We start from the raw sequence: 12299 nt of genomic DNA, 5'->3' as shown, positions 1-12299 counted from the left end.
CCCTAATGTGTATCAAGTAGAGTGGCAGGTGCCAAGGCTGCAATAGTGAATAAAACAGACAACAGCAATACTTAAATATCATTGTGTGGAGTACAAGAGAGAAGTACAGCTCAAAAGCTGCAGTGACAGCATATTACAGGGAACTGGGATGAGTAGAGAAAGCTGCTCTGAGAAGTGCAACCGTGTTTCATTGAATCTAAAATGCTGTGGTTTCTGAGACACATCATTATCTTATGTTCCACTAAGAAAGATAATATTGCCAATTAAATTAGGACACAGTGTTTTTTCACTTAGAATGTTTGTTTATTTATTTATTTATTATTACTGTTTTTGAGACGGAGTTTGGCTCTTGTTGCCCAGGCTGGAGTGCAATGGCATGATCTCGGCTCACCACAACCTCCGCTTCCCGGGTTCAAGCGATTCTCCTGCCTCAGCCTCCCGAGTAGCTGGGATTACAGGCACACACCACCATGCCTAGCTAATTTTGTATTTTTAGTAGAGATGGAGTTTCTCTCTGTTGGTCAGGCTGGTCTCAAACTCCCGACCTCAGTTGATGCACTCGCCTCAGCCTTCCAAAGTGCTGGGATTACAGGCATGAGCCACTGTGCCCAGCCAGAATGTTTATTTCATCTTATTAAAAAGACTTTTAGACATCTTCTTTTGTCACTTTTATAAATACATTAAAAGGAACACAGCTGGGCATGGTGGCTCACGCCTGTAATCCCAGCACTTTGGGAGGCCGAGGTGAGTGGATCACCTGAGGTCAGGAGTTCGAGTCCAGCCTGGCCAACATGGTGAAACCCCGTCTCTACTAAAATTACAAAAATTAGCCAGGCGTGGTGGTGGGTGCCTGTAATCCCAGCTACTCAGGAGGCTGAGACAGGAGAATCATTTGAACCTGGGCGGCAGAGGTTGCGGTGAGCCGAAATGGTGCCATTGCACTCCAGCCTGGCTGACAAGAGTGAAACTCCCATCTCAAAAAAACAAAAAAAAAAAAAAAAAGAAAGAAAGAAAAAGGAACACATTAGCACGATAAGTGGTTAAGATCTCTCTAACCTCACTTTTTCACTTTCGGAGTCTCCTGAATCACTTTCCAACTTGTATGTCAGTATCCGACCATGCCATATCTTTCTCTGTTCCTTCCAGTGTGCTGGGTGATGTTGAGCTTTTGTTTCTGGGATTTTCATTCATGCCAGTTTTGAAGCTGCCACTTTCTTGATCATACCAGAAGGTGTCAGTGAGATATGTGTTAGACAACTGAGATTCATATTCCTTTCTCAAGCAATTCTTAAATGGTTTGTTAAACACTCAGGGGCTTCAGTTGTCCAGTTATGCCAGAGAGAATAACAACCAAGTATATCTATGTGTAGGCATTGACAGTGATGTCAGGGCAGCAGCAATTGTAAGATTCAGAGACAAAAAATATGTCTTGAAATTGATAAAAATCATTTTCAAGAAGTCTAGGAGTAAGTGGGTGCTATCATTATTATTCTGGTGACTTAGTGATGTCTTTTTAAATTTTAAAAATAGAGACGGAGTCTACCTATGTTGCCCGGGCTGGTCTTGAACTCCTGGGCTCCAGCAATTCTCCCGCCTTATCCTCCAAAGTGCTGGGACTGCAGGCACGCGCCACCAGATGGGCCTTCTCAGAGCTTTTAGTATCATAATGTGGCTCATGGAATTATGGAAAATATGGTATTAACGCTTTCCAAATTTAAAGAATCCAAATTTATTTCCCCAAAGTAGGGAACCCAATTTTGTAGAATACAATGAACAACTTGTGGTTCTTCCCAGAAGACAATAGTCTAGAATAACAAAGATTCTACAGAGCACAGCTGAACTGACAGTATGGAATGGGGTTTGTGGAAAGTGAATAGGAGTGAGATTTTGTGTAGAGACTGAGAAGGGCTGAAAGGTTTACAAATGAGAGAGGCATATTGATTTTTTTTTTTTTTTTTTTGCCATGAAGTTTTTGCTCTTGTTGCCCAGGCTGGAGTGCAATGGCGTGATCTTGGCTCACTGTGACCTCCGCCTCCCGGGTTCAAGAGATTCTCCTGCCTCAGCCTCCTGAGTAGCTGAGATTACAGGCGTGCACCACCACACCTGGCTAATTTTGTATTTTTAGTAGAGACAGGGTTTCACCATGTTGGTCAGACTGGTCTTAAACTCCTGGCCTGAAGTGATCCACCCACCTTGGCCTCCCAAAGTGCTGGGATTACAGGCATGAGCCACTGTACCTGGTCAGGCATATTGATTTTAACCTTCTCAGAGTGTTTTGATGGGCAAGGACTAATTTGTTTTCAAGAGTCTTGTATCTATGCCACTATAATTTCCTCTGACACAGGCCTAGGTTGATACTGAGCTATTATTATCTCCCTCTCTTTCCCAACCTCTGCCACTGCCAGTGTGATATTGGAGCTAGACTGGCTGGCTTCTGGGAGTGGAATGGAGCACTTTGCTAAAATGAAGGTGTACGATGCCTGCTGTTACTTTCTCTCACATATGTTGCCGAGCGACAATGAGCGAGAACTGGCAAACTGTTGAGGGAATTCATCCCTGGCCGTTTATTTGGGCTTGGGGTCCCAAATAAATGAAGCTCAGGAAGTGACCTTTTCCACCTCTGCTTTCAATAGCAACCTTTGTGTCTTAGGCAGTAGCCGCAGCATCAACATCATTATCATCATAGTTGACATTATTGAAGACTAAATATGCAATGGGCTATGTGATGGGTATCTTAAGGATGTAATCTCATTGAATCCGCACCAGCAGCTGGCCATTTGGATGCTCTTCTGCAAATGAAGGTCTTGAGGCGGTGAGAGGTTAAGATCACTCAGCTGTTGAATGATACGGCTGGAATTTGAATCCAGGCCTGACTCAGGAACTACTGTTCTCAATCTTCACTTTCTGTAGCTTCTGTTAGGGCACTTCTGTGTTGTATCTGTATATTTGTCGTTTTACACTTTCTCAGTAATCAAACCGTACTTTTGGTGTTTCATGTTAACACCTAGCACCATGTTCTTGCCCATAAAAAGTTCTTGGTAATTGTTGAACAAGTAAAGTAAATGAAGAAATGAGAGGATGAATGAGTGAGTCAGTGAATAGTTGGCTTGAACACTAACCTGAGTTACTCACTTATAATTAGCAGAATATTTTCTCACTCATTTCAGAGTCAAGTTTGGTTCCTTAGTCATCAAATTTCTTCTAAATTCTAGATGCCGCCTAGAATGTTTCTGAGTAAAATAATCATGGATCATTGGCTGTTATATTTGAGGGGGTTATATAATGGGTTCTGGCTGGTCCAGCCTACATTGGCAAAGACCACCCAGCTGTTCCTGCCAAGGACGTGAGGCCTTGGACCCTTGCCCACCATCAGTCTAGAGCAGTGTCCGAGGCAACCAGGGTGATGTCTGTCTTTTTTCATGTAATAGCCTCCAAATACTTCTTGGCCTGGATTTACAATTCTAATTGTATTTATTTGATTATTTAAATAGTTTTCTTTGTGCTATTGTTGTTGGTTTCCTGGCAACATGGTTTTTGTATCTTTGGTAGGTTGGGAACAGATCTGGTTCATATTTTAGTGCATCTTGGTTTTAGTCTGGCACTTCTCTCTTTCTTTTTATTTTTTTGAGACAGGGCCTCACTCTGTTGCCCAGACTAGAGTGCAGTGGTATGATCCTGGCTCACTGCAGGCTCTACCTCTTGGGCTCAGGCAGTCCTCCCACCTCAGTGTCCTGAGTAGCTAGAACTACAGACATATACCACTATGCCCAGCTAGTTTTTTAAATTTTTTGTAGATACATGGTCTCACTACGTTGCCCATGCTGGTCTCGAACTCCTGGACTCAAGCAATCCTCCTGCCTGAGCCTCCCAAAGTACTGGGATTACAGGCATGAGCCACCAGGCCTGGTCTCTTCTGGCATTTCTTTTAAACCTGCCTGCAAGCCCCTTTTATTTCCCCCTCCCCTTTAATGAACTCATTTTGCATTTGCTCCTTGATCCCATCTGGATCTTTCACTTCAGCGAATTGCTCTGCTTTGTTGGTTCATTTTCATTATTTTTTATGTTAAGTAAAATGAAAAAATCTTCCAAACCCTTCTCTCACCCGTGAAAACCTCTTACTCAACTGTTTTGGCCCTTGCTTGTTTCATCATTCCCACCAACAGCCCTCTTGTCAGCGGCTTGAATTGATTTTGTGCTGATTTGTTGGTTCTGTTATGTCTGTTGTGCAGTATTGTCCTCAAGTCACCCGGACCTCTGGGAGCACTCTTTCCTTCATTGTCCAAGTGGCATAGAATACCTCTCCCATGCCACTGTCGTGCCATGCACCCGAGGGAAGCCTGCATACCCTCCAGGCTTTCTTTTTTTTTTTTTCTTTTTTTTTATTTTTTATTATACTTTAAGTTCTAGGGTACATGTGCATAACGTGCAGGTTTGTTACATATGTATACTTGTGCCATGTTGGTGTGCTGCACCCATCAACTCGTCAGCACCCATCAATTCATCCTTTATGTCAGGTATAACTCCCCAATGCAATCCTTCCCCCCTCCCCCCTCCCCATGATAGGCCCCAGTGTGTGATGTTCAGGCTTTCTTCTTTCTGAAGATGTTTGAGTTCATTCATTCGCCTGGTAGTTACTTGCCTGTCACTTCTTGCTCCAAATTTCCCCAGACTCTTCCCACTCTCAGGTTTCTGTAGCCTCTCTCTGCAGCCCCTGAGGCACACTTAAAGCAATGCCACCATCCCTGAGCCGTCACTGTGATCTTTTTCACTCTGACACATTCTCTCATCCAGACAGTGAGGAGCTGCTCTTTCCTAAGTAAAATGCATTTACCTTCCTAAGGAAAATCTTGCTTTCTAAACAAAAGAACAATTCCCCTCCAAGATTCTCTGTCTCCCTCAGAATGTGAAATGGTGACAATCAGCAGGGGTTTTTTAAATCATTTTTTTCCTTCCTGATTCATTACCTTTTGGGTATTTTATGAAGCTGAAATGCACCAGCAGAAGTAAGGGTGCCTTGCAGACAATGATATGCTATACAAATAAAAGAAATTTCTGTTGTCAAACATTTAGAAAAATATTGTCTGTATTTTGTGTCTTTTGAAAATAGTAAGAACTAAGTACATTGAATATTAGGTTTTGATTGCCTGACCAGATTCTCATGTACTGAGAAAAACGTAGATACATGTGGATTTTTATTTATGCAAAGCAAGAGAAGCAGCAGGTGGCCTGGAGGGAGTAGGAGCTGCAGGCAGTAGTCACGCTCTTGGCCCTGGGTCTGTCTGAGGCTCCTGATCAGGATCATCATCGTATCATTGTGGGAGTGTCTGAGGGTAGGGAGGGAGCCTGGAGCCAAAGGAGCAATTGCTGAGCCCCAGAGGAGGCCCTGGAAAATTCCGGGATTTGACCCTCTCTGTGTTTCCAGCAGCTATGTCTGGGCACCTGCGCCTCAGAGTTGATCCAGGTCTTGATTTCCGCCTTGCTGACCATCAGAGCTCCCTCTTGGCCTTTGTCGAGTCTGACCTGTGGAGCAGGACCTCTGACGTGTGCCCTTCCTGTGTTGTATCCAGGGACAAGGTGCCTTATCAGAGAGACTGCGGAGCTTCAGCATGCAGGACCTCACCACCATCAGGGGAGACGGCGCCCCTGCTCCCTCGGGCCCCCCACCACCGGGGCCTGGGCGGGCCAGCAGCAAACACGGCCAGCCTAAGATGTCCAGGAGTGCTTCTGAGAGCGCTAGCAGCTCAGGTAGGTGTTACTTTACTTCCCCTCTTTCCCACTCCTTGGGCCCCACTTTCCTTAAGAGAGGCCCAGTCCGCAGTGTGGCATGCAGACTGGCCCTGGCCCCATGGACCTGCCACCAACAGAGGTGTCCATCAGATCATGCCAGGTCAGCCAAGGGGAGGAGCACCCCTCAGGCCAGGCCAGGAAACCGGCCTGGTGACTCTGATCAGGGACAGGGCTCGGTCACCTGCACCAGAGGGTCCCCCTTCCTCCATATGATTGTCTAGGGAATTGGGGGTAGTTGGGGGATAGTGTCTAGGCAAAGCCTGGAGGCAGCAGGCACAACTGGACCTGGGCCCCAGGAGCCTTCTGTGTTGTCTTCTCAGACTCCGGGGAAGCGTACCTGTTGACACCTGAACGTTGTCTTCTCACCCAGGCTTACTGCTCTCACGGGCCCTCTTCCCTGCCTGAATATTGCCTGTCCTCTCTCTCATTCTGCTGTCTCCTCATCTCTGACCTCTCATGTACCTCACACCATCCCCAGCCTCTGCATACCAAGGGCCATGCTAGCTCTGAGTTCTCATTCCTGTGGTGACCAGGACCTTACAGTAACCACACCTCTGCCTCCAATGTCTGACTCTGGTGTCACATGCCCATCGTGGGATTGCCGGTATTGGGACTGACCTGGGGACCACGTTAAACATGCAAAGTCCTGGGCCCATCCGCAGAGGCATCACTAGGTCTGGGGTGAGACCCAGAAGTGTGATTTCATTGACATGCAGCCACGTTTGGGAACCCCCTGGCATCGGATCCACCAGCGTGGGTTTCAAGCTTATGGAGGGTGGGGACACAGGCTAGGGACACACAGTTTCCCAGGCTGCTCCTTGGGAGGATACCAGAGGCCTTGGCTCTCAGGGGCTGAGCACAGCAGCTGCCCAGGACTGATGGTGGGAGCGTGCGGGACGGCTCTGGATCACCTCTTCTGCCTCCCTGTGGTGAGAGGGGTGGGAATCTATGTCCACAACGTATGTCTGGTGGCTGCCTGGCCCTTAAATCTACAAATGGAGATGTCTGGCCACCTGTGACTGACCGTGTGCTATAAGGTGCAGCCTGCAGGGGACACCTTGGCCATAAGCCCCATGTCCTGACAGACCCCATCTGATGCTTGGGGGTCTTAGCCATCGACAGGAAGGCATGAGGCCTGTGGCTGCCTGGGAATGGCAACTCATGCTCAGAGCCAAGTGCAGCTCAGGGCTCTGTCCATTTCCTCCCTCTCAGCAGTGTCCCCTTGGCCCTTCGCAGGTCTTAAGACTGTGGCTTTTCTGTTGGGAGATGTTTTAACCCTGTCACTGCTGGAAGCAGGAGAGGGTTGGGGAGGTGGAGTCTCGGCTGTGGAGGTGATGGCCACCTCAGGGAGGGGTTACCCCCTGAGGGAACCCCCCACCCTGCCGCAGGAATGGAATCCCAAAAGGCCAGGCAGGAAATGACCTCAGGGATCTTTCAGTTAAATGCAATGATTTTACCGGTGAAGAGACAGAGGTCCAGGGAAGGGGACTGTGCAGAGTCACCCACGCTGGGCTGCAGTAGAGTGTGGCCTCCTGACTCCGGGGCCAGTGCCCTTGGTCACTCACTTATCAACCATCCAGGCTTTGTCAAGCATCTACAGCTTCTGATCTGCTGGACACTGCCCCAGAAATAGGGATACAAAACAGAGTTAGGTCTCATCTCCACACTGCATCAGCTCATCATCTACCAAGCCTCAGATGAAAGCTGCCCCTTAAATGGAAAAGGGACCTCAATTCAGTGAAACCCAGAGGGCAGAGAGCAAGAGCCAGTGGGGTGAAGTTCCAAGGGGGTAGCCACTTGCTTGCTGCATGACCCAGGCAAGCTGTTTACCCTCTCTGCACCCCAGATTTCTTATCTACACAAGGAATGACACCCCTTTGTAGGGGTACTGTGAGGCTTCAAGTGAAACAAACTATGTAAAAGTGTTTATGGTCATGCCTGGCACCAGTGCATGGTAGCTGTTATCACTGTTCTTTTTTGTAACTTGTCTCGCCTGAGAAGGCACACTGTCATGCTGAGTGTCCAGGAGCAAAATGGGCCATCTTGGGAGGCAGTGAGATCCCTGACATTGGAAGTACACAAGCCAAAGCTGGATGGTCAGGTTCAAGGGAGGGATTCCTGATTTGGCTAGGAAGCGGGCCTAGGTGGCCCTGGCGTCCCTTTGCCTCTAAGAGTCTGTGTTGCCATTTTAGAGGTGAGCCCAGTGGAGGAAGCAGGCTCAGAGAGGTTGTGCAGTGGGCTGAGGCCGCCAGGCCCAGAATCCAGGCCTCCTGCCTAGACCTCCCCTGGTGAATTATTCAAGGCAGCCACAGAACTGGGAATGCAAGAAGCTGGCAGGGTCTGCAGGGAGATGGGAGTGTCTTCTGGGCCTGGAGCATCTTCCCAGCCCAGCACCAGGTAGAAAAGCTACCTGGTGAGATGACTGCTTTGGCACTGGCTCTGCCACTCTCCATGAGCAGAGGGGATGACGTCCCCTGCCATTCCCCAGGGAGGCAGTGGGGAGTGTTCCAGCTGTCCTGGGCTGAGAGGACCAGCTGTGCTGCATCATGCCCCAGCCCTCCCCACTGCTGGCCCCCTTGGCCTCAGCACCTATGACCACAGGGGGCAAAAAGGAAAGGTGCAACCCAGCAGGGAGGCCGGGAACAGTGTGGTGCTCTTTCCAGCTGTTCTGGAGCCTAAAATAAAAGCCATCTCAAAAAGGAAGACAGGATCCAGGCGGGAGCAGTGGTTCACGCCTGTAATCCCAGCACTTTGGGAGGCTAAGGTGAGTAGATCACTAGAGGTCGGGAGTTCAAGACCAGCCTTACCAACATGGAGAAACCCTGTCTCTACTAAAAATACAAAATTGGCCAGGCGTGGTGGCGCATGCCCATAATCCCAGCTATTCATGGAGTAGCTGAGGCAGGAGAATTGCTTGAACCCGGGATGCAGAGGTTGCAGTGAGCTGAGATTGCGCCATTGCACTCCAGTCTGGGCAACAAGAGCAAAACTCCGTCTCAAAAAAAAAAAGGAAGACAGGTGAAAGATGGCCTGGGGCCTGGATATAGGGCAGAATTGCCTGGGTCAGAGGCTCTTGGGCTATCATACCCTCAAGTTTTAAGATCAACATGCCTCGAAGGAAGTCTGGCAGAGGAAGCCCATTTATACTGGGCTGGTGTAGCCTTCCCAGCTCAGCCCCCAGTGTAGGCCTCGGATGCCAGGCCACATCAGGTAGCAGAAAGGGCCCCAGAAGAGGGGAAGACGCTAGACTTCATCCTGGCTGGGTGATGCCGGGCCTGTGCAGACACAGCAAATGCAGCACAGCAAGGCACGCTCGTTCCTGCTGAGCTTCAATTTAGCCTCAGGACGTCTCTCAGAACAACCCGGGCAGGCGCTACCATAGGATTTAACCTTGGCACAGAGGACAGACCTGATTCCCTTAGGCTTTCTTCTTTGTAAAACAAAACGCCCAATAATCCCTATTCAGCTTATGTCTTAGGGTTGTGAGGAGAGGAAACCAGAGAATTTGCAAACCCTGGACAGGTGGCAGGAGTTGAAGACAACCTGGAGAGAGGTGGGAGCTGTGCCTCGTGGAATTCTCTGCAGCCTCTGGAAGCAACAGATTAAATATGCACACAATGGAACTTGAAAGCATGATGCCAGCTGAAGAAAAGTGCAGAACAGAATGAGATTTTATCTAACAATTTATGTAAAATAAAAAGCTACGCCTATCATGCAAAGTAGCAATACGAGTTTATATGAAGAACATGTTCAAACAAAAAGTTGCACATTAAAATATTAGAAGTGACACTCCTTGAGGAGGAAGGAGAATGTGAGTGAGGTGTGGGAATAAAAGTCATGTAAAGGCACATAAAAAGGGTTGTCAGGCACAATGGCTCCCACCTGTAATCCCAGCACTTTGGGAGGCCAAGGCAGGCGGATCACCTGAGGTTGAGAGTTCGAGACCAGCCTGATCAACATAGAGAAACCATATCTCTACTAAAAATGCAAAATTAGCCAGGTGTGGAGGTGGGCACCTGTAATCCCAGCTACTCAGGAGGCTGAGGCAGGAGAATCGCTTGAACCTGGGAGGCAGAGGTTGCAGTGAGCTGAGATCATGCCATTGCACTCCAGCCTGGTCAACAAGAGTGAAACTCTGTCTCATTAAAAAAAAAAAAAAAAAAAAAAATGAGGGGGAGCCCATGAACCAGTATGGACCATTTGCTGTGAGCCGAGAAGGGATATCCACGCGACCTCTTGCATCTTGAGAAAAGGAAGGAAGATGCACACAAACAAGGAAGAGAGGAAGGGGCACAAAGACTGTCCCTGCACGGTCACTCAGTGCTGCAAGCTCCTGGCAGGCAGACAAGGGTTCTGTGCTTCCCTCTGTAAATGCCTACCCAACATACCCACCACATGCCTGGCACACAGAGACCTCTGCATGTGCTCTGAGGACACAGGGTCTAGGCACTGGAAAAGGGGAAGGAGAGTTCTTTCCTGCTGCTTTCAGCACCCAGAATGGGGCTGGGCAGTGTACTTGGCCTGACCCTCTCTCTTGCCTGGAGTTTTCCTCTTTGCTTAAAGGGTCAGGGTAGGCAGGGATTGACAGGGCCTTCCCTGCAGAATTAGCTGGGAGGTGTGTAGTCAGATACCATATGCTGAATGCCTAGCACTGGACACCAGGAAGTATACAAGAAGTGTTGAAAGAATGACCCTGCCCTTCCATGGACTTGGAGTCACTCTGTGAGCATGTATTTAGTGAGCACCTACTCTATGCCAAGGCCCAGAGGTGCACCAAGACCAATGGCGTGTACAAGGCAGCAGCCAGTTAGGCCTTTGCAAATGCCCAGATATGAAGCACTTTGGAGTTCAGAGGTAAGTCTGAGGAGGTTTCCTGGAGGACATTCTGAACTGGAAAGCAAAAAGAGGAGGCTCTGGGCAGGGGTGCTTGGAGTTGTTTCCCAGAGGGAACTTTGATTGTTGCCTGCCTTGCCTCGGGCTGCAGGGGGCAAGAACCGACTTGTGTGCCAGGTGAGGGTATCTTCTGCACCTGAGTGGAAACTGAATCTGAGATGACTCTTTCCCCACTTTGGTGTCTCTACAGAGACCCACATTCCTGGGATCCCTATATCGTACACACTGGGGTCCCCACACCTCTCCGAGGCCTCCCTGTTTGCCAGGGGCTGGTTCCTGTCCAGTGGGGGATGTCACTGATGGTGCCCCCACCCCATTCCCACAGTGTGTACCTGCTGCTCCACCTGCAGGACCTGGAAAGGTGAGTAAGCAGACAGCCTCTCTGCAGCGTGCTGGACTCTCACTCGGGAAGAGCTTCTAACCAGGAATGGGCACCTGACCTTGGGGCTCCCTTTCAGCTGCATGGTCATAGGGAGGGGTCAGGAGGTTAACCCTTTATAACAGCAAACACAGTAGCTTACAGTTTCTGTAGGCTAGAAATCTGGGAGCAGCTTAACTGAGTGGTTCTGGCTCAGGGTCTCTCAAAAGGCTGCAGTCAAGATGTCAGCCTGGGCTGAGTCATCAGAGGGCTTGACAAAACTGGAGGGTCCACTTTCAAGATGGCTGTTGACTGGAGGCTCCTTACCTCATGGGCCTCTCCGAGGCTGCTTAAGAGTCCTTACAACATGGCAGGTGGCCTGGCCTAGAGTGAGCCATTCAAGAGAGAGAGGGCAGGCAGGAAGCCAGGGTACCTTTTTTGTCCTAGGTTTTGAAGTCACACTCATCACTTCTGCCTTATTCTATTTGTCGAAAGCATGTCATTAAGCCCAGTCCACATTCAAGGGGAGGAGAATTAATCTCCACCTCTTGAAGGGAGGAGCATCAAAGAATGTGTGGAGATATCTTAAAACCACCACAGGGTCACTGGGTGCGGTAGCTCATGCCTGTAATCCCAGAACTTGGGAGGCAGAAGTGGGAGGATTTCTTGAGCCCAGGAGTTCGAGATCAACCTGGGCAACATAACAAGAATGAATCTCTACAATTTAAAAAAAAAAAAAAAAAAAGACCAGGCGCGGTGGTGTGCACCTGTAGTCCCAACTACTCGAGAGGCTGAAGCAGGAGAATTGCTTGAGCCTGGGAAGTCAAGGTTGCAATGAGCCATGATCGTGCCATTGCACTCAAGCTGGGTGACACAGCAAGACCCCATCTCAAAAAAAAAAAAAGCCACAACAGGGTCATACTTCTTTGTGCTCCAGGTAAGGACGCAGTCCTCTGAAATGATGAAGTCCTGAAGTTCCAGGGGTTTCTGGTCCTAGGGCAGCTAAGGGAGCCCTGGTCCTGCTTTGCCACTTACTGGCTGTGCAACTTTGCATGAATCTCCTAACCGCTGTGAGCTTCAGTTCCTCCTCTTAAAACGGAGATGAGATCCTGCTTCCTGGCATCACTATGCTATTGTAAAAATGGCTGTGAAAGGGCCATAATAATCCTGGGAAGGATGATGATGGTGATGATGGTGGTGATGGTGATGGTGGTGGTAATGGTGATGGTGATGGTGGTGGTAATGGTGATGGTGGTGGTGG

The 12299-nt window shown here is 48.9% G+C and overlaps 1 protein-coding gene across 2 annotated transcripts in view; it reads left to right on the top strand.

The window, feature by feature from the left end:
- Window positions 1–12299, top strand: part of REEP1 (receptor accessory protein 1) — a 117981-nt gene that overhangs the window by 93642 nt on the left and 12040 nt on the right. For both annotated transcript variants that reach the window (XM_011964197.1, XM_011964206.1), the window contains exon 6: window positions 5568–5745. In XM_011964197.1, the coding sequence (XP_011819587.1) occupies window positions 5568–5745 (178 nt within the window). The remainder of the gene's footprint in view (window positions 1–5567; window positions 5746–12299) is intronic.

The sequence above is a fragment of the Colobus angolensis genome, unplaced genomic scaffold, assembly GCF_000951035.1.
Source record: "Colobus angolensis palliatus isolate OR3802 unplaced genomic scaffold, Cang.pa_1.0 Scaffold118, whole genome shotgun sequence".
In the NCBI taxonomy this organism is placed as follows: Eukaryota; Metazoa; Chordata; class Mammalia; order Primates; family Cercopithecidae; genus Colobus; species Colobus angolensis.
This window is presented reverse-complemented; position numbering and strand designations above follow the sequence as displayed.